Source organism: Aythya ferina (genome assembly GCF_964211825.1).
Source record: "Aythya ferina genome assembly, chromosome: 6".
Classification (NCBI taxonomy): domain Eukaryota; kingdom Metazoa; phylum Chordata; class Aves; order Anseriformes; family Anatidae; genus Aythya; species Aythya ferina.
Genome location: NC_140303.1, coordinates 5,816,602 through 5,842,788, shown reverse-complemented (window position 1 = coordinate 5,842,788; position 26,187 = coordinate 5,816,602). Strand labels below are relative to the sequence as shown.

Here is a 26,187-nt window from a genome sequence, read left to right as displayed (position 1 = left end):
AAGTGATCATTATCTGGTCCTTAAGATTCAATTATTATATTTTTAACGATTATTATTTGAGGTAATCACTGGTTCTCCTGGTGCAGAAGGCGAGCTGAAGGGGCCAGTGGCCTGTTGTAGCCAGTCTCCCTTCGATATGCCTGTACTGGCCTCATGACTAGCGCTGGATGGAAAGGAGGGATAGTGAGCGTCTGGAAGGGAGAGCGCTGTGACTGCAGGGCGTTTGGGGCAGGAGGGGGCACGGCTTGCATGCCCTGCACCGCAGTCAGGCTGCATGGCGTGTGTGGCACCTCCACACGCTGCTGTGGAATTTATGGGACCTGGTGCCGCGCTCCCAGTAGCAGATTTGTGCACCTGCAGCCCGAGGGGTGAACGCTGGAGCTTTGCCTCTTGTTTAATTCTTAACCCCTGTGCCTGTGACATTATTTTTTCTCTTGCTTGCAGCTTAAGGCGCACCCCTGAAGCGGCTGACCCACGCACCTCCAGGTACACTCTGAATAATTCATCTTCCACACAGTGCACAGTGCCCTTTTTTATTTTTTGGTGGTGGGGGTGATGCACTTAGTCCTACCCCAGGCCTGATACCCCTGACCTCGGCTGCCCTGCCCACAGGGATGCACCCATGCTCCCCAGTACAGCGGCTCAGGGAGGTGTGTGTGTCCTTACGATGCTGCCATCCCTTCAGGAAAGGAAAAAAGCAAACCAAACCCCAGGTCTCCAGATTCGTGACCCTCTCTGATCCAAGTTCTGCACACGCTTTGTGCAGAAATCTCCAATGCTTCCCATACACCCCAAGACGCTGTTGCTGTCAGCCTGCACGCCCGCAACGGCATGCTGAGGGCTCTGCTTTGGAGGCACAAGGAGGTCTCTGATGCTCGGTGGGAGCCGTCCCCTGGGCATTACAAACAACATCACTTTCCTCCTTCTGCCCTGAAGTCTGCAGCAGGTACTTAAAACCAGTCTGGTTTTCGGAGGTGTGAAGGATTTGTGGCAGGCTCTGCAGCTGGGGAGGCAGCCAATAACACCTCTACAACGCGGGCTGTTCAGGGATTAGATGTGGCACTACGCGGTGAATGCAGGGCCAGTAACTTCAGCAAGGCTAGAGACGGTGTGGGACTCCTATTTCTGTTTCTAGCTACGCGATGCTATTTTCGGATGGGCTAAGAATTGCTTTTTTTAAAAGAAATAATTTTATTGCTATAGCTACGTGGCCGTGTGTGTGTGTTAACATTTGATTTTGCATTTCATGTAAGCGACCGAAACAAACAATCCAGAGCCGAGAGTCCCAGTGGGGGGGCTGACATTTGGATGCCGCTCAAAAATGTGAGTTTGTGACAAGGGCTGGCCTCCAATACCTCGCTCAGAAAAGCACAAGGCACGGGGGGAGGCTGCAGCGCAGCACTCCCGCCGGCCCAATCCTCAGCCCATCGCTGCGGCGCCTTCAGCTGGTGGAGGAAGCTGCAGAGGCGCAGCCTGATGCTGCCGAGGCACCGCGCTCCCCCGCCCATCAATCAGCACAGACCAGGTGCCGGGAAGCATCTCTTGCCAATCGCCTTTTATTACCTTCCAAAATTCAAGAAACCCGCAAAACAAGACAAAAACTGAGCCCGTGTGAACATCATGCAATGGAGTCACTTGGAAGCAGGCTGGGGTGGGGATGGTGGGGAACCAAAAGCCGTGTTGGTGTAGAAATACTGCTTCACCCATGTCTGAAGGCCAGACAGCGGGTGGGCTGTCACCGGTAGGGCTGGTGGCGACTGCTGTGAGTGACCAGGCTAATGCTGAAGGCAGGAGATGGAAACACACTCATGATCCATCACCCCGGGTAACCCCAGATCTGGTTGAGCCCCAGATGCAATTTCGTACATGGAGGTGACGGTGAAAAATACTCCTCATGTTTGTCATGAGCAGTTTGTGCCCAGGCAAATTCTCTTTGAGAAGGAGAAGCACAACGAGTAACGCTACAAGTTGCTTTGTTTTTTAGTTCGATTACGTTGCTCAGTGTGACCAGTGCTCCAGCAGGCAATCAGTGGCGTGGATGCGATCCAGCATGAGTGAAGAGCCCACTCTCTGCCCTTCAGTGTCACTCTGTCATCTTCAGAATTCATAGCACAAACTCGAGTAATATTAGCTTCCCAAAAGAAAGTGGTTTGGAGAGTTTCAGCTACCATGGAAATAACTTTGCATCTTGTCCATCATGTGGATGTGACAAAACGCATGCCCTTATTTTCCCGAGGTATAGCCAACATTTGAGTTCATTACATTTAATGGAGTAGGGTCACCCATAAAGTTATTCATAAGGTATTTTCTGAGTGGTTTTCACCTTCTCTTTGAAAAAAATAAATTATATCAGCATGTTCATGAGGTACAAATGGTGCTGGCATTTCAGCTGTTATTATGTTATTAACTTTTTTAACCTAATAATTTTCAATCAACAGTAGGAAGCAATTTTCACTCACTCCAGTGACCAGAGTTGGAGATGCTGCAGTGCATTCTCGCAGGGTTCACCTTGGCGGACACCTAATTCCCTCCCAAACTGAGACATTACCCCCGGCACTCCCATAAGCAGTTACCAAGAATTTCCATTTCCCCTTCAGTTAGGACTTAATTTAGAAGGCAAGGATTTCTCTAAGCTATGGGAGAGTAAAGATGGATGGTATGGGAGAAGGCAGCTGATGAAATGTAGTTGAGTCCGGATCTGAAATATTTTATCCCTCCTCAATGTAGGTTAAATTATTCTTCACCTTTCCCACATCCATAATTGTCGCTGATCTTGGACCAACTCAAAACCCTACTACTGAGTTCAGTAGACTCAAAATTGCCACTAGAACTGGAAAAAGAAAGAAAAGAAGATTTGTTAGTGTCCACGTACAATATCCCAAGACTATACACAGCTATGAGATACAGCAAATTTAAGAAAGCCAATTTTTTTTTCTCATCACTGAGTATTTATTATATATAACAAATACATGAAAAAGAAAAAACTATATTGTGTGATATAAATAGTTTATTTACATTACAGAAAAACATCAAGACAATGTATACTATTTCAAATATATCCATACATAATCAAATATAGCTGTAGTACATGTTCTCATTGGTGTAGATTACCACAAATGCAAGGCAACATGTGTAGATCTTGTCTTAATCTTTTGTCTATAATACTGTATTTTGTAGTCCAAGCTCTCTGCAGTTAGTTTTGCCATTGTGGAAACATGCGCTCTTTAAATTAACCTTGTCGATGCTCTCGTCGTGTTGTCTGAACTGTAGTGCCCTGTGTTTTGCTTCTGTCTGTGGATTCTGTTGCTCCTGGGACATTTCCTGGAAAAGAGAGCCGTAAGAGCACGCCGTTCGCAACAAGGCATCTCTGCACAGTGGATATGGGTGCTAAAAGAGGGACCTGCTGGCACGCCTCGGGTGTCCTCCTCGAGGCGACGGGATGTCGAGGGGACTGTGCCTCACCCCATGTTGCTGGGGGACAAAACCACCAAGCCATAGACAAAAGCCTGGTAGGGGAAACTTTTTAAGATTCCTGCTCCTGGCTACAGCCCCTCCTGTGCTGTGGTGCTCAGCTGTAGTTGGGCAATGATTTAAAACAATGAGATTATTTTCAGCAAGGTGCTGTTGGACAGTGTAGGAGGGTCTCACGCTCACCTGCCCGGCACCACAGGCCCAGAAAGTATTTACAAAGCGGATGCAGCAGTGGATGCTCCTGCTGAATGCCCTTCTGAAGAGCTGAGCATCTACAGTCACTGTCAGCTTCCAGGGAAATGCTCCATGCTCGGGACATGAGTGAGCAGCACCTCTCCCTGCGGATGCTACACTCCTCACCCAGCAGCTGCACTGCACAGACAGCGCCTTATTTTCCTCTGGATGGCTGCAAAAGCAAAGCTCTTTTGCATTGGGACCAAACCTCATGGTGCTCGTCGGCAAGGGCATGTTTCAACCTTGCACCCAGAGCAGCGCTGGCTCCAGGGAATGTCTCCCTCCACGGAGAGGCACCCTTAGACAGAGAGCGTGGGGATGTCCAGCCCCTGGTGACAGTCGCAGGAGGTGACAAGCGACGGAAAGCCAAAGGGTTACAGCCGAAACTGCCGGGCGAGCAGAACCGCAGCAGGGCGACACCAACACCCTCTAAGATGTTTGCTCTCCTTGTGTTTGTGGGACCAGCAGGAAAATGGTGAGCTACAGAAACCCAGCCAGCAATGGGATCAGTCCCTCACGGGGCTGACCTAGCTGGGATTTTGCACAGGGTGAGGAACAAGCTCCTCCTGTCTCCAGCTGATGCTCAGCAGGAGTTACGCCCTCCTGGAGCGGCGGGGTGGGAAGCCCTGCAGCACCCCAGAGCACGCTGACACGGAGGAGAATCCCTCTGCACTGAGCTCACTTGCTTTTCTGTGCCACGAAGCTGCCTTCAGCAGCACCTTGTGAAGCCCTGCAGGTCACGCCGGGGGTGCCCAGCCCTTCTCAGTGCCATGCGAGCTCACGGCACTTGCCTTCAGCTCCGTGTCGAGTCACCCTCTAGCAGCAAACCGCAGTGAAAGTTTCAGTGACCCTTTCCAATCAAAAAGGCTCGGGCTATTTTTTTCCCCCGTTGAATGGAAATGATGCTATAGCTTCATGACTCCGACTGAAAGGCTAAGTAAGAGCAAGAGCATGAGGACTTATGAAGCATTTCCCATTGCTGAAACGCAATTATATAAGTGTCTAACGAAATATGGGTCAGATTGTCCTGACTTGTCGCACGTCTAAGCCAACGGGACCACCCCCTCATGAGAAGCCGTATCGCTGTGTGCTATATTTTGCCTCTTTCCTTGCCTGGAAGCAGGAAAGCAGGCTGCTAGCATGACTACGGGGAAAATCAGCCGGCATTCCCACCGCTCGCAGAGGTTATGGCAGAGCCTTCATTATGCAAGCAACGCAGACTTGGGCTGGTTTGTGATTTCACCACGAGCTCGTTGGTCACTGCCTGCTCCCCAAAAGGCCGCCAACCCTTCCTGAGCGAGCCGAGGAGCCGTCGCTAGCAGGCGCTGGGCTGATTCCTTCAGCCCCACACCCCGTGCGTGCTGACAGCCTCCCGGCCCCATGTCCCCAGGCGGCCTCTCCGGGTGCCCAGGGCTCCCTCCCACGGCCCCATGATGAGGATCTGAACCAGGTCTGCCCCAGCCAAGCAAAGCGGGGCTGGGGGAAAAGCCTTTGGTGGCAGTTTCAGCCGCCAAAAGTGCTTCCCCAAAATCTCACAGTACCTACATGGTCACTCAGTCTGAGGTTAAGAGAGATCGATGCAAACATAGAGATTACTCCAATTAAGGCCATGAGAAAGCATCTCTTACCCCAAATACCCGTGTTTTCCTTGCATAATACGCGATGGCACCGATCGATGGAAGCAAAGACGTGCTCTGGAAAGGCAGCAGGGCCAGGTTCTGACAGCACATTGCTTAAATGCAATGCTGCTGGACTTACAAGGATGCTGTGTCTGGGTTTCTTAAGAAGGGTGCTGGCATTGCACCAGCCTTTCAGAGGTAATAACCACTTACTAAAAACCGAGTGACAGCTTTTCCTCAGCCGTAACTTTTACCAGAAGACCTCTGTGGGCTCCCTTCCGACCCTGGCAGTCACAGCGGTGTGAACGGGGCACCAGAGCTGGGGCTGCCCACCCGCCCTCCGCCCAGGCTTGCTCCCAAGCGCGAGCTCCTCGCCGCGCGACTCACAGCGGGTGAAACGTGTCGCCCATTCATTTTTAATCAAGTTATTCCTTCACATAAATAAGCTGCTGTGACTAAACATTAGGGAAGCACTAAAAAATGCAAAGCCGTAAAGAAAACTGCTGAGAATCATTATGCCACCAGGCCGTACCTACGCTGTTCACCATCCTCCTCCGTTTCTGTCGCTGCCTGCCCTTTGCCTTGTCTCTACGCTCAAAGTCCTCTGGCGCAGGGCCTGTGCCGCACTGCTCCATCACTTTCCCCCTGCACCTCTTGCTCTCTGGTCCCCTATTCCTGCACCCCAGAGCCTTCCTTCTGCTGGCACTAGTGATGAGCAGCCAGGGGGCCAAGCTCCTCAAGGAGCAGAGGCCCTGAAGACCAAATCAGGGCCTTCCAGCACTGGTGGCCGCCACCTGTATGTGCACCATCGTATAGGTAAGATTTTAGGAGCAGTACCAACAGCTAGAAAATTTGCCGTGGTATTCTCATGCAGCTCGAGTGCAGGGCTTGGACACAGTGCACCGAGCTCTTTTGATAAATTAATTAGGTGAAGCTGCACTGAAAAGAGCAGCGAAGGATGTGGCTGTACTGGCCTCTGACTGCGTGCAGTTTCGCTGCCTTCTCCCAGGAAGCTGTGAGGGTGGTTTTAGCATTTTCAAGAGTTCAGGGCAGGGAGTTCAAACCAGTGCAGGCAGGTTCTCTAAAGCAGATGACTTCAAAAACTCAATTACTTATGCATATGCTGCCACAACGCTCTCCTGTCACATGGATTTCTCTTAAGCCACTTAAGAGTACACTTTTGCAAATGTATCTCAAATCATTATGCCGGGCTGGAGAATGCTCTGCAGTAATTACACGCATTACAGAGAAAAGTCAAAAGATCACAAATTAACTTGGTTACGCAGTCTATGGGAAAAGGTAACGTCTATGTACGAAAACAGGGTGATAGGTAATTTGCATTGCAGTGCCAGATCACACAGCACAGCCCGTCTTCACTCTTCACTCTGAGGCACTTTGATTTACTGCATGAAGGTGCCACAACCACAGTCCCTCAAAAAAATGGCACCGAGCATTTTTTCCATTATCAGTTACTACACCACCTTCTTCCCACACAACCCGTTTGGTTGTTTGAATTACTTCTGCAAATACCCTCACAATATTATCCATTGCCTCTTCCAGCATCTAGCATTGGGTTGATGGCCTCAGCTTAGCCAAAAAGCAGCTTGGTTTCATCAGATGGTTTCGTTTTATGCCTTTAGGCCAGAGAAGGATTTATGAATTTTTATATTTTTTTTGTCTTTTCCAGGAGGAAATGCTACACTTGTCTTCCAGCCAGGTAGTGCAACAGGTTATTAGAAATATATTAGAAATTTTATTTTCTACAGAGGTGTGATACCTGGCTTTTACTTTCTTGTCTTTTTTTTTATAGAAATTTATTTCTAAAAGAGTGCTGTATCAGTGCTGCCAGCTGAGTGAATTTAACCTTGTGATTTCTGAGGGAAGCCTGAAAATGCCTGACGTTCAGAACTCACCCCCGACCCTCCCAGAGGCGATCAAAGTTCAGAGGGAAAGCACACGTGGAGGGACCGTGTTTATCCCTCCCTTCTGAGCCACCTCGGGGCCGTTGTTTCCATTCAAATAAACCCTTCCTCCTCATTAAAAAATAATTTAACACGTGGTTTGGTGTGCCACCATCTAGTTTAGACCTTAAACATGTGCAGTACCTTTGAACATGTATACAAGCCTAATGAAATCATTTAATCAATGGGATTGCAAACAGGCTTTAAAGTTTGTATGCTTTGCCTGATTAGGACTAAGGGAATGGGCCCTTGAGGAAACCAGATGGAGATATGATTAGTTTTATTAAGTGTTGATCCAGCTGCCGTGTTTATATCCCCCTTATTTCTATGAACAATATTTGTCCAAGCATCTGAATACAAAATAGGAACCTTCATTTGCTGTAGGCACCATCGCCACCTAAATTTGATTAAAAAGGAAGTAAAAATGCAGTCTTAACAATAAAGGAGCTCTGGCTGGTGGGACCAGGCGATATCACCTGTTGCTGGTGAACTGAATGGTATTTGTTATCACAAGTGTCACTGCAGAAATCTGTACAATCATCGCATAAAGCAGGAAAAAAATGTCCTTTTTTTTTTTTTCTATTGCAAAGTATCAGAGATACTGACCTTGTAATACAGAGGACTACAACACAGATGATAGCAATCTGGATAGTTCCAATCACAGCTGCTATTAAGACATACTGAAATCGTACTGGACCTGGAACCACATATAAAACGCTGTAGTCCTTTTTTTCACAGTGTTGTCCAGTATAGCCGGCATCGCACCTGAAACGAAAAATACTTCTTCCAGTTACACCTGCTGATTTTGAACAACTCTGAAACAAAGTCTATCTAAAACATAAATCAATAACCAGTGGCTTAAGCACAAGCTTATGCATTTTCTTTTTGCAGGGTGGGTCCTCAGCAAGAGCACTGGTGCTGCCTTGGATGTCTCATAGGGAAGGCTCCAAGTCCTGTGCCACTGAGGTCTGTGAGTGCAAACCACAGAGGCTGTGCTGGGAGGTGCCCAAAGGACCAGGACTCATCTAGCACCACGTGGAAGCACTCGCACATCAGAAAAAGAATCCATTTAGTACCTCGCACAACATATTTTAGATTTCTCCCTTTCTTTGGGGAGGTGGGGGAGGGCTGAAAGCCATCTCGTTGTGGCTCCTTATGCAGATTACCCCTAAGGAGGTGATAAGCAATCATCCAAGCTCCATATGAAATGTGATTAGATGTTCCTGCAAGTGGATACATCATTTACATTTCGTCTGGCTGCTATAAAAAACCCCGTGGTGATGCTGCAACCATCCACCCCAGCGCCGCCCGCTGCGCTGCTCACCGGTTCCCGTCCCGCGGCCCTGCACCCCCCCTCTGTGATTCTGGGGAACAGGCAGCAGCTTTCCCCTTCAGCTCTGTTTCCACTAAAAAGCCCATGCAGGAAGAAGCAAAAGTTGGTCAACAGCAGCAGCAGCCACAGTGCTTTCACCACTCCTCCTCCTCCTGCCCTGACGTCCTCCAAAGCCACCTCCCAGCCTGGGGGACCTCCTTAACCCCATCTTGCTGCCCCACCACACTGGGGGCACCCCTCTCCTTCAGACCGAGGGTGGCTGCCTGTGCACTTTGTGCTTTTTCAGAAATATTTCAAGACACCTGGAGGTTATAGAGTGTTTTTACAATCAACTAACACTGTGCATAACTGAATACTTCTTTGCCACATAGAGCAGGGACTTTGCTGAATAATTAAATCCTAATCCATTTTGCAGCAAAAAGGGCCGAGGCTACCATCATTTTCCATAGTTTATCTAGAGTAAGTATTTTTGTAAGTTGGTATTTCTGTGTGTGTGGCTTTCCCTCCTCAGCAGGACAAGGGTTACCTGCAGGACGGCTCCAGCATGTTAGTGGAGTGCTCACACTTGCCGTGCATGCAGAAGCCGTTGTAATGCTCTGGACAGGGGATGTAGATCCCTCGTGCACTTTCTTCCAGTTTATTTGCATTCTCTGTGAACAGAGGTGAAGGCAACGTTAACCTGACAGCACAGGGCAAGGTGAAGAACACAACGCATGAAAGAGAGGAAAATCAAAAGGAGGAGACGCGGAAGATGTTGTTTATGTGAAACAAGACAAGGTTTGGCATCTTGAAACAGGTGCTCAGGCAGGAGAAAAATAAACTGATGCAGACGCAAAGCTTTGCAGGGCTTTCTGTCATTCTTCTGCATAGCTAATTCCTGTTGAGTTACAGCAAATGAGACGCCGGAAAAACAAAATTTGACTATTCCCATACTGATTACAGAGCTGCACATGAAAGATGCTCAATCATTTCTATTACCCTCTACAGATTGCCCCCTCACCCCCAGGCAAGGCTTGTTTTGGCTTGAAATATAATCTAGGATGCACTCCTCTTCTATTTGGGAGAAGTCATAATCACAATATTTCACAGTTACCAGAAACAATTTTTTCCATGTAACCAGTGCTTATCGTATCTCAAACAATAACAATCCTTTTCCTGTGATAGCGTCATCTAGATATGATTATTTTTTTTAAAAAAAAAAAGGAGAAAAACTTTGTGATGTCTAAGGAAATGCCACTTGCACACTAGTGAGCTGAGGCACTTGCACCCTCCCAACGAAGTCCCTGGGTGCTAAGGCCCAGCTGCAGTCCGTGCCGTGCTCCTCAGCCACTTGGCCGGCCGCAGGCATGCCACAGCATCCTCCCATCTGTGGGAAGCGCGTGCGGCAGCTCCAAGACTCAGATCCTTTCCTGTTGCTGCTGTCCAAGGAGAGTTTTAAGAGCCTCTGACAACTTGCACTAATAAAGTAGGTGATGTTGTCCTTACGTTAAGACAGACAAGGACAAACTCCCAGAAAACAGGAATGACAGGGCACCCTCTACATCCCTTTAGAGAGCATGAACTGCTTGTTCATCTCCAAGACTTCCAGGACATTTCAGGATCAAGCATAACATTCTCCTCTTTGGGAGAGATGAAAGAATAGGGTTGAAGGGATAGGAGGAAGCAATGCCAGACTTTATTTCACAGCCCTAACTGTTTTCTCTCAACCTCCAGAACAAATCTGCAGCAAACACAAAAGCACAGCCCATGAAGTCAGAAACCGAACCAAGAGTGCTGCATTTCCACCTTTTTTATTTAACAGAAGGGACTCGGTTCCTATGCTTCCATGAGACACTCCAGCCTGCGGGTCCCCAGGGAGGCACAAGCAGGCACCGAGCTAGTAGCACTGGTCTCCAGGAGAACCCCCAAAAATGCTGATGTCCCAGGACTTGTTGGGCTCCATCCACATGCAGTGCCCCGTGCTGGACCTCTGCTATGGTCCACATTCAAGTATGTCTAAGGAAAGGTTGGACATGGTGCTTAGGTACATGGCTTAGTGGGTGGGATCAGCGGTAGGGTGATGGTTGGACCGGATATCTTGGAGGTCTTTTCCAACCTTAATGACTCTAGGATTCTGTCCTGGGAAGTGCAGAAAGAAGTAAGGGATCCTTACTAACCTGCATTTTTTTCTATTGCTTCTACTTGTTTCCTTCAAATCTTCCTCTGGTGGAAGTTTGCTTCCTTTCTGCAGAACAGGAGCGTGCTCTGCGTGTGCCTGTGTGTCGGGCTCCAGTCCTTCCCTCCTAGGGACCGCGACATCTGCGTGATGCCTGTGCATCAGCACCAGCCAGCGTCAGGATCCCTCCCTCAGATTAGCCAGCAGTGTTACTAAAACAGTCAGATACCGTTTGGTTTCAGTTTTATAAAGGCATGCTCCAAGATGGTGAGGGAAATTGTTATTTTCGGGCCAGCCTGATCCGCCAGGACCTGAGAGGGGGGTGCAGATGCTCTCCACCGTGTGTAGGCCGGGAAAGAGAGGAGCGATTTTCCCTCTTCCCACAGTCGTGTGGGTAGAAACCGTGTCTTCCTTAAAAGGGTCTCTAGCACACTTTTAAGCAAATCTAGGATCCCACAGAACTTGTAATTACACCTACAGTGTAATGTTAGGATGGAAAAAAATGCTTTGCTGAATTAAAATGAAATGGCCTTAGGCCTTCCTAGCGCTTGAACAAGAGACACATTTCACAACATATCACCTGGCTAGGAACAAACCACAAAATTCAGATATGGGTTGTCTGTAGACTCTTGCTTTGACTGCTGACTCTTCTAGAGCAGTTAGAAACTGAACATAAAGGCAGAGAGGGTGGAAAAGCTTATATTTTAGTTCAATCTGCCACTCAGTAATTCAGAAGGAGACCACAATAAAGGTACCGTTTAGTTCAGACTAAGAAGTGCCCCTTCTCTTCGGGCACATTTTGAATTCCCCCCAAATCTTTCCCCAACCTCAAAACAGGTTATTTTTCTCGTTACACGAAACATCTTCTCAGACTCAAAACTGAGATCCAGACCCTGAGACGGGCTTTAGCAGTTCCCTCACACTGAACTGCCGGCTCTCGTTTCTGAGGGCGCCGGGCCCTGTTCAGTGACACAGCCATCGAGGAGGCAGCAGCTGTCATCAACACATACCAGGGCCTACATGGGTGGTACCAACTGTGGGACAAGAACTGCAAATCATTTCTAAAAAGGGAGGCTATGAAGGAAAACATGCTTCAAATATGAATGATGGAAGAACTCGACAAAGTTCAAGAAATGAAAACTAGGCATTAAGTCAAATAAATTACAATTCGCCCCCCCCCTTATTATAATTTTGGATTAGTTATACATTCAGTGCTGGAGGCAATGCTCGTTAATCAGATCACAGCACCACCGAACTAAGGAGCCCCTCCACCACACCAGCCTCATGCCCACAAAGAGCAGAGCCTAACTATGACGCTGCCCACTTTCTGCCACGCACTCACCGAGCAATGCTACGGACCAAAGGCACAGCTAACCCAGGCTGCAGGAATGCTAAATTCAGTAGCAACTCCTCAAGCATCAGGCTTGCGGCACTGTGATTGGCAACTATGTGCACCAGAAGGACGAATTCGTGTGTTTTTCTGATGGCCAGAATTTGAGACAGAAAGGTGCAAAGCCTAAAGATAAAATTGGACTGACTCGGCCCATCTTTCTTGTCTCCGGACAAATGTAATTCCTGCCACGATCCTCAAAATGCTTCTCCTCTTGATTTTAGAAAGAAGAACACCCTCACCCTCCAGATAACAGTATTCAGGAACTTTTTTCTTGGAGCATTTTCCTGACAGAAAATGCCAGTGTGATGAAACCAACATCTTTGCATTTCTGCAACATTTTTTTGCGTCTTTAGCCTAACATGACATTTCATATTGTGCACATCTTTTGTTACTGTCAGAACATGACATGATAGCCTATCATATGAGATATACTAGTCAAAACAGATTATTTTTAAATGCATTGAGGCCAGATGCTACTTTGTGTAGACTGAAGCAGCTTATCATCTTGAGTACAAGAAGAGTCTCCTAGTTGAACATTGCTCTCCAACCTTTTTTTGTGGATGGCAGGGACATGCTGAGACGATGAGCTATTTTGCTGGGGTAGGAAATTGGGTCCTGGAAATTATCCGGTGTGACTGATCTTCATTCTCCTGATGGATTATCTTCTGAGAAGTTATACAAATTATTTAAAGCTATCTTGTCTAAATTCCTTAACATATGGGGCTGTTCCTCTCCTCTCCTTAAAAAAATAAAAAGAAAAAAAAAAAGGAAGAATTGTTTCAAATATGCTTTGTATTATTTTAATGTCTGGTTTAACTATATGCCTTCCTTTCAAGGTTTTTGGAAACTGAATGTGCACCGTGAGGATTCTCAAGTAAGTCTCTCAGTGAAGGCTGAAAACCAAACCATGAAGCAGGCTGTCCAGCTGTGGGAGCTGACTTTGCAAGTGATGAAAACAAGGCAGCCAAACTACTCAAAAAGGCAGACGTGTGGAGCTTCTGTTACACAACTGAATGTTTGGAGCAGCTCCACTGACAAAGGAATAAATCCATTAGTGCCCTTGATGAGGATTACATGAAGTACTGCCTGAAGTGCACAGCAAATTCCTCCCAGGCGTAAGTCCCTGCAATCCACTTTGGAGAAAGTAGATAAAAATCTAGGCAAAAATAGGATTCTTATGTCCAACAATTGACTGCCAGGCACTTAACAATCAATTGTGCAGGGCTATTAATTCCGTTGTTCTTCACGTTTGAGTCAGGGAGACTTTCCATATGGCTTCAGGCAAGCAAAGTGGAGGGCTACAGCCTGTAAACTCTCACGTTAGCATTTACAAGGCTGTGGAGCTTATGGAAATAATAACTGATAACTATGATACAATATTGGCTCAAGTACAGCGTTAACACTTTGTGTACAGTCATCACGGGACCAAGAGAGGTCCTGCAAATGCAAATATACACATATATTTTACCAAATAAAGGAGGAGATGGTAACTGATGTGCAGTGAAAAGTATTTTGACGCCTATTTCATTGGAGACAGTGGTTAAGGAGAATTGACTTAATAATTTAAATCTTTTAATACTGCTGAGGTCAGTCACATCGGCAGCCAAAAGCTCTCACTGATACTGAGGCGCTGACTCCTTACACATCACATTTTCAGAGGATTTATAAAGGGGGAAGGGATTCTTGGGTTAAATATACATCCTTAACCTTCTCAACCCCTTTTGGAAGTCTGCTCCCCCCTTCTACATCCTTGGCAGCTCTCCCAAAAGGACGCTGCCTAGAGCGTAGCACTGGAAACTTATTTAACAAAGCTCTTCTGATCTGTGTGAGAGACAATTCTTATCTGAAATCAAAATAAAGGTCCAGAGAGCGCTGCCCTGTGGCACATCAGCAGAGGATGCCCTGAGGTTTGTTGGAGTGACTGGCTGCGGGTGGGAGCCCGTATCCCGCGGCTGAGCCGAGGGACAGGTCACGCTGCTCATCTGCAGGCCTCGCAGAGTAAGCATCTGCTGCTCTTTTTGGGGAAAAGGGACTCAGCAACGTTTGCAGTATCTGCGGCAATTCAAAGGTGCCGCTGTGAGATCAGGAGGAATGAAGTGAGAACGGTGTCACGTCGGAAAGCGCAGAGCTGCTTTAGCAGGCTTTCTGCTACTTTCCCCTCTGCTATCATCCACCAGGAACTGAGGCCCCACAGCAACTTCAAGCAGTAAGGAGGAAGCCCTTCAACAGGCTTCCTCCGTACCTGCAATGAAGACGTGTACTGAGAAATCCTGGCTCTGCCGTCCACCAGCACAGCCCTGCCTTGCAGTCGCAGCTGCTCCGACCTGACCTAGTAATTATCCTGATCCAGTCTGTTCCTTTCGTTGAAAACCTTGTGAGCACCTTGTTGCTCACCATCGTGCGAACAGAGCGTCTCCTTACACGGAAGAAAAGATGCTTGGGTAGGCGTTGGACTGGAAATTTCGGAGGAAGTGCTCGCTGCCACTTGAGAGGGGATTCACCAGCCCACTCTCCCTGCGAGCTGGTGGAGGTGAGACACCAAATGGCAGCGGAAAATGTCTGGCACCAGTATGCTGTAGCCCTAGGCTAAATGCATCCTGCAGCCACCCAAGTACACATTTCAAGCTAATCTTTCCGCATAAAGCACACAAAAAAATACCATCCCCGTATTAGCTACTTCACCAAGAGGAAAAAAAAGAAATGGAACCTTATGAATTAAATTACATTCACTCCTTTTCTCAGGCAGAAAATAGGCTTGCTCAACACAGTAATTTATTAATTTTAAATGTCCCCATGCAAATGAGTTTCCTGGAATAAGCTAGCATCCACTTTCCTTTTTAAAAATAATCTAGTGCTTTTTACATTTGAGATGATGGTAAGATGTCCTGATACACATGGAAAAAAATACTGTGCTCCGTCTTTTGCAGCAGTGTATCACAATTATTCGACCTGCTGCCAATTAGTAATAGAAACTAATGAATTGAGACACTAATAATCACAGATGTTCAAATGGACAACAAAATACTTGAAGCCTGTGGGCAGATATCTATGTATATGTTAAAGCTATCTCGGGACTTTAGAAATTCATGAGTACTTTCACTGACGCCTGTGAATGTTTCCTTCCTTTTTTTTTTTTAACCTTCTTTTGTGTTTTTCTCTGGCCACAGCCCATCCATATTCACTGGCTGGGCACAGATGCCTCATCCTAGAGACTGCACAGACCCCCAGCACTTCAGGCTCTACCCACACGAGCAGCTGCTGTGCCGCGAGGTGCAGCGCAACCCCACACCACCACGGCTGCACAAGCCCATGCCAACCTCCACCGCTCCCCCCTCTGGACAAGAACACCCTGCAGCATCAACCAGGCTAAAGGGGAAAAGAAAAAATGCCCTGTGGGCTAAGGCGCTTCTTCAAACCTCATGTCTCAGCGGTCAGGTGCTCATGCCAGACACACGTCCTCTCTGGAGCCACTGCTTCATTCAGGGATGCAATGACCAGGGTTTGTCCTCTACCTCCCCACCACCACGTTTCATCCACTTACCCCTGTGGCTGCCCTGGGTAGAAGCAGACTTGCAAAAATGCATCCACGCTTGGTTTGAGGCCGTCAAGAGATGACAACCTGAATGCCTCCTCCAGCAGCTCCCCAGAGCAGTGCATCACTGCGTGTTTGGGGCCGGGCTCAGCCTGGCTTTGGGGGCCTGCTTTCCACCACTGAACTGAGAAGGTCTTCGGCTCCCCATAAGGTCTGTGTGGGAGCTGTCCTCAAGGCACCTCCCCATGCTTTTGGGGACAAACCGGACTTTTTAAGATCGCCGCCGTAAGGGCACATCTCAGGGCCTGCCATCATTTCCGCGGATGTAATTTAACGACGCGAGGCCTTACTGGGGATGTATCAAAGCCCCGGGCAGAGGGGACCTGACAGTCTGCGCTTTCTTCTTTTGTTCCAGGATTGAATAAATCTGCGTTAACACCGTTCCTAGAATAGATTAAATCCTCCTTTGTGCTAACTCAGCTAATCTTTGGTTTCGGCATGATGTCCCCGTCACTCAGGTCCCCCCACAGGAGCCGCTTCCTCCCCGTTTGGGAAGCAGCCGAGCAGCCAGATCTTGTAAAGAACTAAAGCAGCACTTTTTGTGCTTCCTGCCCCTCTGCCTCAGTGCACCTCCAGAAAAGGGATTCTCTGCACTGTGCATGCAACAGGGGCAGTACCCGGGCTCAGGACCCAGCCCTCTTGTCCCTGTCGTGCAGCACTTACCAACACCCAGGTCTCCTCCAGAGCAAACTCAGACAGCAGCTATTCCAACACAAAGCGGCAGAGCAACATTAGTTAACTTAGTTAAGTGGTGATTAAGGAACAAAACTCCTCGAAGCTGACCGAGTGGTGTCCCGCTGCTTCTGCTTTGTGTGCTACCATGCAATTTCTATATCAAAGCTGCCTTGCTAGTGCAGCACTGGAGAGCAGCTTATTTATATGTAGATGCAGCTATATGACATTTCCAAATGCCATACATTTGCATATGAAGGTTCCACATTTTTTTCCCCTTTGAGTAAACAGAGCCTGCTGCGACTCCAAAGCAATGCCTTCAGTAAAGTCGAGCTTTCTCAGAACCATCCTCCTGAAGAGGCCAAAAAGCCCTGAAACAACTCATTTTCAAAACTTGGCAGCCTTAGCTATCAATACAGCCTATGGGCAGGTCTGCTGCCTTACAGCTCTACCTTTGATAGCGAACAGGGAGCATGGAGAGCAGAACTGCAAGACCTCAAGATTTCCTATGAAACGGCTGAAGAAGATCTGCAATATAAATCAGGATTTGCAAATAGGCCTCAGACATCTGATAGAACTTATGGCCGTCCTAAAAAAGGCGGTGGGACATGCTCATTACAGCTACGAAGACAGCATTGATTTTTGTTGCTGATCTTCCACTTCTGAACAAGAGCAGGAGACTGTTGCAAGAGCTGCTTGGGACCTCCAAAACTGCAAGTATCAATGGAAAGCACAACCCTATGTAACGCCACGAGAGCCAACTGGACATCACGTATTCAGCTTTCTCGTCAAAGAAAGATAAGGCTGGAGCAGATGGTACGTGGGCAAAGTTTCAACCTGAATACATTGCCTTCTGAAAAACAGCAGTGCTAGGGAGGCATCCCAGTTTCGGAGCATGAGGCAGCTGTACCTTACCTGCACATTGAAGAGCTGCTCCTCTGCTGCCCCATGTGGGATCACGGAGCTGGAAGAGCTTCCCACCAGGACTGTGTGTGTGGAGAGACCAGACTCTCATCGCCTCCACTTTGTGAACACTGCCACTGGGAGGAATAGCAGGATCTGGCACCTGGGAGTCACCAGAAAGTGTGGGAGTGCTGGTGGCACTTACAGCAGATTGTGGAGTAACCAGGAATCAGCTGGGACTCTCACTGCTGTCTCAGCTCAGCTCCATGGTGGCAAGAAGACAGCCCCCAGGTCCTCCCACCCTGCCAAGGTGAGGAGGAACCACCTCCTGAACTCAGCTTGCTGCTGGGTGACGACAACAGGAGCTTTCTGATTGTAACAACAGGCACAGCAGCCCCCAGAAGTCACCTTTAACCATGGCTGAAATCCTGTTCATCGTGGCTTTTAGAGTTTCACCCATCTGCCACTGTTGCTAAAGGACTTCACCTCCCTGACTGGCGGATAGCATCGATGTGACAAATGGGATGAAGGGCCAGAAAGCTGATAAATACTTTTGATACAACCCTAAAAATAGTGACGGGATATTTGTACCCTCCTGACACTTCTCCAGCAGTAGATGGATATGCACGAGCTGAGTTTTAAGACGGGTGTCAAGGATATTGATGTGTGGAGGGAGCTGGATCGTTCGGCCGGCTCCGCCACAGGGGACAGCTGCGTGACGGATGGTGCTTCCCTCACCCGGGAACGTGTGTGGGGAGGGGGCCGGGGGGCTGTGCCACTTGTGCCCATGCAGAAATAAAGGATTTTGGTTGCAATGGCAGCTTTGCCCACTGAGGATGTGTGTTTTCCTCCACGGGGATGGTGGAAGGGGAGAGGCACGGTGCCGGTGCTCTCAGTGCCCGGCAGGACTTGGCTGGGTGGGCTGGCATGGGGCTCTTCCCAGCTGTGACTCCTGCATGGTCTGAAGGACGACGTGGGAATTAAGCTGCCTACAGATGTATTTCATAAACATAACGGGGTTAAATATGCAGCCTGGCTAGGATGGAAGACAACGATACATTGGGTAAGAGCTATAAACACCAATTTGGTGCGGATTTGTTGTGGGGGATTAATGAAAGGAGCACTGTAGTGCCCTACGTGCCTTGCAACTGCAATCCTAAATTCACTTTAGGATTTCTGACCCACCACTGGAAATATGTAAGTCAAGCTTGCTTTTTTCTCTCCTTTCCAGGCCTTTCAATAATGTTTACTCCAAGGGCCACAGATTCACACATACCATCCCAATGGCCTCAAGCTATTCCCTCTTTGGCACCCGGGAAGGTGGCTGGCAGGAATTTTCACATTGCTGCAACTGGTGACTCTTCCAATATTTAAGTACCATGTTGATGAAAATTGCTTTTAAGCAATTTAACTGTGGATTAACAAAGCACATTTTCATGTTTGCACGGAGATGTACTTATCATCTGTATTTACCTGATTATATTCACGGGAACACACACACATTATGTAACAAGATTCTGCATTTCCATCAATCCTCACCCCGTCTCTTCAGCGATGTGAGTGGCTTTTACTGGCAGAAAGATCGGGCAGACAATCAATGAAACAAAGCAGGAGCTTCATTTTGAGACACTGCTGCAAATAAAAGCACACCCTAATCCAATTACCAGGCTGTCCCCTAATTTCCAATAGGAACTCCAGGTCTGAATGGATTGTTTTCTGCTGAGATCAATGGATGGCATGAGGCAGTATTTGAAAAGGTCTCTGACTTATTTTTAGGCCTGCCAGCATGATGTTATAAGAGGTTAGTGTTTGGTTGCATGCTTCAAGCAAGCTCAAAAAATTACAGCTGAGAGCGAGCATGAATGGCAAACCTGCCAGAGAGGTCTAATGGCAGGCACGGAGACGGAAAGGTTAGCCCAGGTACGTGACAGACCGGACAAGCAACGTTATTTTAGCTGCAGGGCGTCTCCTTCAACCCTTTTGACAACCTGAAGCCCTATTCACAGCCCTATTTTTGCACTAACTTTATATTCCATTTTGAGTCTTAAAGGCAATTTTTTCTTCTACTTTTTTTTCCATTTTATTTTTTTCAGGGGGGTCTTATGTCTGTAAGGTGCTTCCAAGCCTCAGAGTGATACCCAAAAGCTCCCTTCCCTCCTTTTTGTTCTTTTCCAAGGTAGCATCTGTGCTTGTAAGAACATGGTTCCCTAGAGAATTAACCCAGGAAACTCAAGAAAGAGCTGTACATTTGTAAGAAAACAGGAGACTGAAGTAAAAATGCCCAGCTCCTGCTCATGGTCTTTTGAAGGTGTCTTGAACCACGTGCCTTGCAAATCCCTTGTGCAACCCTTGGTTATTTTAGTTACCAGAACGTGACCCTGAATGGCCCAAGACTATTCAAGAGAGATGATGTTGACTGATGTTGACTAACAAGCATGGTTTCAACCTAGCTTGTCACTGCTTTTGTTCAGATTATACAGAAAAGTAAATACATTTTATTGGCATGTTGCTCAGCTGTGATCATTCCTCTGCACTGAGCAAAGCACTGCACTTTTGGAAGGATGAATCCTGCTCAGTTTGCTGGCCTCGGTTTTATTCACCTGTCTCCCCTGAGGAATGAATCATAAAACTGATGGCAGTGGCCTACAACTTTGCTTTCTGTATCTGCCCAGTTAAAATCTTTTGCAACACCTGAGAGGATTGTTTTTTAGCAGACCGTGTGTTAGAAATTCCCACTCAGCAGTGAGGAGTTCAATATATTTCCTTTCCCATGCCTCAAGCTGGAAAGAAGCTGAATGGGAAAAAAAAAAAAAAGGGCAATTTCTGGAAATGGAAAATTTAATAAGAATGAAGATGGATGAAAAAAGGTCCAGAGAAATCAGGAAGCCACTTAAATTCAGTGGTCATTCTCCCACTAGCCTCAACGAGGCCCGGATTTTACCTCCTGCCTCTTTAAATCTTATCCCCTCTTCTAACCGTATTTTAAACCACACAGCTGACATCCTTCTGCCCAGCCAAGGCCCTGTAAATCACTGAAATACAGGGTAGAAAAAAAAAAAATCTGCAGTGCCAGATGTGTCTAAAAACAGTCAGAGTTCTCGTCGAGGCAAGCTGCAGAGGAAGATGTTTAGCATACATTATGCCTGACAAAACACTGATAGTTTATCAGTTTGGTATTATCGACCAACAGCAAGCCCTTCCATGGCTCCTTCATTTGCAGAGCACACAGGCAGGCTAGACTTATGCTACTTGATTTCAGAACGATATTTTTTACCTAATCCTTTCCCATCCCAGCTTGATGGAAGCATGCTTCCATTATTAAATGAAATCGTAAATGAAATACCCCGGGGAGGGGGTGTTTTTGTTGTACACCTGACACAGCTTTAAACCACAGATGAAAGAGGGAGATTAAAACCATAGGGAGGGTTTTAATTTTTTTTTTTCCCATCTAAAAAAATATTTTGCCGTTGTGTAACGCTGTCTAAAATGGATAAGGCTGGTCAGAGCAGCAGCGGGCAAAGAAACGCATTTCAATTCAGCGCTGATAAAATTATGAAACGCGCCGCCACCGGTTACATAACAGCACATTTCGGGTGCAGCTGCTGCATTTGCAGGAGGGGAGCTTCACGCCACCCGAACACTGACGGGTACACGCTAAAATGACAGCCCGAGGCGGGGAGAAGTCACCTTGCTAAGCAGGTAGATGCTGCTTTTGAACCTCGGTTTATCACGGTGCTTCCTCCTGCTCGGCGGTACGGCTGTGTGCCTGGAAACTCCACAGCTGGGCTCCTCCTGAGTCCAGAGGAATGCTCCTTTGGCAAGAAGGAGTGGAGAAACGGGAGCTGGCATTCAAATGCTGCATCTCCCACAGCCTTGCCTACTTCCTGTAAGCACAATCCTTTTTTCTTATGTCACAACTTTTTGTCACTAGCAGTTTCAGTGTCTAATACACAAAATATTAGGAAACGGGAAAAGAACAGATACATTGCATTGCCTGGCCAATCAGCGCACCATGCGCGTTTTAGCAGATATGTTTGATGAAAAAAGTGGAACCATTCAAAAGTGAAAGAAGCAAAGTGAAAATAATATTTCCGTCTTTACTTTCTTCACAAAAATATACTAAGCTAGGCAAAAACTGCTACTTTTCTCCATATAGCCTATTGCTGAAGGTCTCCCAGTTCCTTTTTCTCTTCCCCAACCAAATTTCTTTTCATTTTGCCAGATGCATTTGTAATTCCCGTGTCTAGGCTAAACCCTTACTTATCTTTAGGTTTAGGTTACCATTTCAGGTGTCGAAATGAGCAAATTATCTCATGTTTGTATTGTAACTTGACATGATGATACTCCTTCTAAGAAAGATGTTTTAGTCAGTTCCGAGTAGCAACTTTCCTTAATATACAACTTATTTATTACAACTGTCATATACTTTCATCTCATGATATTTTGACATCTAACATTTCATAAAGAATGCCAAAATACCCATGAAACAAAATTCTGAAGAAATTCAGTTCCATGAATATTTCAAAATATTTTTTTACATTTCAGACTAGATCAAACACGAATATTTAAACGTTGATGTTTCCTGAAAATGGATATTTCAGCAGCTCATTACAACTTTAACTCTCAAATCCTTGGGAAGAATTCCTAACAGCAGATTTTCAGAGATGAGGCCCGAAATAGAGCTGCCAAGCATAAAAATATACCACGGTACTCCTTGGTTCCCATTAACTAATTCAAATTAGTGTTGTGGATGGCAAACAGCTGCTGGGCACCATCTTCAGCAGCAGCCTTCAAGGACAGCTCTTGAGCTAATCAGAGCACATGGAGCCCAGAGGAAGGCCGAAACCGAGGGTGAGAGAAATTCCTCCCCAAATGCCGACAAAGCTGACATCGACTGGGTCTGGGCCCACTTGCAGTAAATTTAACCATGGGTCTGTGGAAGCGATTTTGTGGCTGGGCCCTTCCTGCACTGCTGGACGGCATTAACGCCGGTACTCCTGCCATCAGGGGCTGCACCTGGGGCTATCTTAGCTCAGCACTGGCAGAGACACAGTACTGACTCGGTGGCACAACGTGATTTAGTCAGATATAAACTAACCTTGTCCTTGATAACCCTAAGTCTTGCTGCAATGACAGCGCCCATGTGCTCCGAGGGGCCATGCATTACGGCAGGTATTCCAGGTGTTCAAGGCAGCTTTCTAGGGGGGTTGTAGACCATGCTGCTGGTTCTTCATTTCCAAAACCCTCTGAAAACAAAGGCTGGAAAGAAACAGATCCTATGACTGGTTTTAAGTAGAGCATAACTGCATGAGTGACAACCATGTTGCTGTTTTTCTGAGGGTCCCCTCCTGCATTTGTTTTTTCTGTATATCCCTTGCCTGAGGTGATCCTATTTAGAAGGAAGGTGTCAGGTTAAGGACAGCTCTAGGAATCAGGCCTGCTTCAAGCGGTGTTGAGTTTTAGGGATCACAATTTCACGTGGAAGCAGCAAGGCCTCTTTTCTTTTTCCTGCAGGCTCTGCCTCCCTGGGAGTTCATTCATGCCTCTGACCAAAATACGGAGCAGAGGACGAAAGATAAGCAGGTTTGTATTTGCCCAGGAAGGTAGATTTATATATTCCAAATACAACAAAGCACTGAGAAATGATACCTGTTTATGGACTGGGACACAAATGGAAGAACCTGTAGGAATGCCTATGTGAGCCCTGGTCTGCTCATCCCTATAGCACACACTGTTCTGTTTTTATCCATAACCTTTAACAAAGCAAAATGTTACAGAGGACTGGTTACACAATGGTGTAAGAAAATAACAACACATAAGGTACTCAGGCCTGGGGAAACAAGAAGTGGGAGACAGTGCGTGGAGCAAAATTCACGAATCTTGAACAGTTTGGAAGTAAACTGATAGAAGAATATACAGTATTACCAACTCCACCCCTGCCCCCAAACCTTGATGAAGCTTGACAACTGAATTCATTTTCAGGACTTAAATATTTCAGGGAAGCTGGTAACAGCAGAATAGCCTAGTCCAACTTTAGGGTTTCAGGCTGCCCATGCCAGTCTCGGTGCTGCAAGGCGGTGTTTGCTTTTCCTGTTCATTCCCTGCAGACCAAATTCTTAGCCTGGACATAATGTATTTTCAGGTTACCGCGCTCGTGCCCAAATGAAATAGCTTTTATTATAAAGTTCATTCACAACATTACTGAATTTGTTTATTAGGGGTAAAAGCATAAACTGATTCGCAACTTCTGATTCACATTCATTAGTGACTAAATTAAGGGCTAAGCTTTAAAGGCACAAATGGAAATGCTCTTTTTTTCCCGAGCTACATAAGTCTCCATAAAGAGATGTCTAATAGTTCACCTGAGATCCAATGTAAGTTTTAATGCTAACAATTACAGGTTCCATGAGCATGACACCGGGAAATCGTAAGTAATGAAAAGGCACAATTTCTCTCATTATAAAACCACACGCACACAGAAAAACAAAAATCCAAAATAATGAGGCACATTTTATCAAGCTTACCATATGCAATTCAAAGTTAAAGGATCTGAAGATAAATTTAAGACTTTTCTGTGTAAGAAAAGCACTCCATAGAACTACTGCTAGTCTTGGGATAGCCTAGGTGGTAATTCCCACACCTGCACAATCACATTAATGCCCCAGTTTTTCCTGTTTCAGAAGGAAAACATCTGGTCCACCCAATGACACAGAAAAATGCCGGAGTAGGACTTTCTGCACTGCACCTTTTGAAAACAAGGAGTTAAATGACAGAAAGAAGCAGCTGCAATTTTTCATTTAAAAAAAGCTTGCAGGACAAGTGAAGGTTCGGGGACCAAGCTGACATTGCTGGCTACTCAGACTTTAGTTCAGAAGTAGCTGACAGTGAGATTTATTAACCTACCCGGCAGATTCTATCTTTACATTTTTTATTTTCTTCTGGATATCACCAACAGTGGAGGAGCTGAAAGGCAGCAGAGGGGCTAGAGACCATGGCGCTATCGGAACATGATAATCTCTCTTTTGCCTTTGAAAACCACTCAAAGAGCTCGTGAATAGGAATAGTTTTCTTATGTGTTTTATAGTGCTACGTAAATTAAACTAAGCTACACGTGATCATTATTTCTGAGTCAATGCCATACTGCTTTCTGTGAGCTTGATTTTGGAAGCCTCCAGATCCCAGCCAGAGAACTGAGACGTTTCCTCTGCTTTACTTCTTGGAAAACTTCTCTCTCAGGATTGCCTGGGTTGAGTAGACAAAAATGCCTTCTCTAGCTGACTCCATTAAGAAAGTATTTTTTTAAGTCAAGACCAGCTCTGTTCTTACATCATATTGAATTTATAAACCCCAGGCTTCAGATGTTTGTAGACATTTACATTTCTGAACAATTGGACATCTTGAAGGCTATCCAGGCACATGGGGCAAGATACAGTTATATCTCCTGGAGGGAAATGCCCTCATTGCTTTCCCCAGGTCGCAGACCAAAAATATCTGTAACGTATGGCCTGAAATCCAGTCTATATGGAGCTCTTTCACTGTTTTGAAGAGCTCATCTGTTGCCTTTTGTGGATTTTCACTGGCAATAAACCTTATGTGTGTTTTAATGAAATCTTGCACTTGTAAATGCAGCTAACAATCCCAGCTTTATGTTTTTAAGAAATGTATAAGTTGTATTATTCTTGTTTTCACAAATGCCAGGCATGTGTGTGAATGCAGGTGGCAGCCACACCGAGGAAGCATTCCTGCTGCCACACAGCTGTCAAAATAGTAAAATATTTTTTTTCAATTTTTAAGCAATTCGATGGAAAACCAGCAACATTTCCGAACTAATCTATTTGTTTAGTGTGACAACCTCTGACTTAGAGCCTGACTAAATTGAAAGCCAAGCAAATCTGCATACGCAAGGATGCAATTTTCCTAGCGCTTTTACAAAGCTGAAGATGAGAAATGGTTTCTCTCTCTCTGTGATGGATGCACGGTGCTCAGCTCTGTGTCTCACTTGCTAATTCCATTAAGAAGAAAGGAAAGTCTGGTTCACAAAGGCAGAGCAGAACTGCACAATAGTTTATATGCCATAGCTAAGCTCTGGGGCTCCATTATCCTTCACCAGTTTAATGTATGTCTGACAAAAATTAATTCGAAGGGGCAATGTCTAGTAGTTTACACTCAAAACAACCTACTTGGAAGGTTTTAGAATCTGGAGAAGGAATCCACTCTGAATTTCTTATTTTATTCCTGGAATTGGAAGAAAACACCTCACGCTTTGTAGAGAAATTCGGTGCTGCTGCTCTGATTCTTGGGCCCCACCCAGGGACTAGTACGAATGATGAAGATGACTGTGGCTGAAGTCAGGGGGGTTGGCATCAAGGCTGTGAAGAAAGGCATGAATCACCCACTGGTGCTTCCTACACGGTCTGGATCAGCGGATCTCTCTCAAGTTTCTTTGAGAAGCGTGGCTTCTTCCCCCAGTCAAAGAGATTAGAAGTTAATGATGCAGAACGATGAGGTTTCACCAAGTTTCAGGATAGTTTTCTTTTTTTCAAACATAAATGTTATGCTGTATTTATTTTGGAAAAGGCACGGTCCGAGACTCTTCTTTATCCCTGCATAATCTGCGGTAGTTCCTGTGGCCTCTGTGCCACAGACTTGGCCCAGCCATGGGCAGACGGTGTGTTGACACAGATGGGTTTTGCCCTTTTTGGTGGAGCATTTGGTTTGCTTCGACAACACAGCCATCTGCTAGTGAGCAACCCAAAAATACAGCTCAGAACAACCATTTGTGGATGTGAATTTTCCACCAAAAGAGACTCTCGTGGCTAAAAATGCCCTTTTTTTTCCCTGTTTTCATCGTCTT

General features: G+C 46.4%; 2 protein-coding genes across 7 annotated transcripts in view; one reads left to right on the top strand and one right to left on the bottom strand.

Moving 5' to 3' along the window:
- LOC311438475 (uncharacterized protein) overlaps window positions 1–1,417 on the top strand; it is a 50,750-nt gene extending 49,333 nt beyond the window's left edge. For all 3 annotated transcript variants that reach the window (XM_084522875.1, XM_084522873.1, XM_084522874.1), the window contains one exon: window positions 445–1,417. The gene's annotated coding sequence lies outside the window, so the exon portion shown is untranslated. The remainder of the gene's footprint in view (window positions 1–444) is intronic.
- A 120-nt stretch (window positions 1,418–1,537) lies between these two features.
- TMEFF2 (transmembrane protein with EGF like and two follistatin like domains 2) overlaps window positions 1,538–26,187 on the bottom strand; it is a 321,829-nt gene continuing 297,179 nt past the window's right edge. For all 4 annotated transcript variants that reach the window (XM_084522871.1, XM_084522870.1, XM_084522868.1 and 1 more), the window contains 4 exons: window positions 9,145–9,268; window positions 7,892–8,050; window positions 3,235–3,321; window positions 1,538–2,830 (listed from right to left, as the gene is read on the bottom strand). In XM_084522871.1, the coding sequence (XP_084378997.1) occupies window positions 2,734–2,830; window positions 3,235–3,321; window positions 7,892–8,050; window positions 9,145–9,268 (467 nt within the window). In that variant the 3' untranslated portion in view covers window positions 1,538–2,733. The remainder of the gene's footprint in view (window positions 2,831–3,234; window positions 3,322–7,891; window positions 8,051–9,144; window positions 9,269–26,187) is intronic.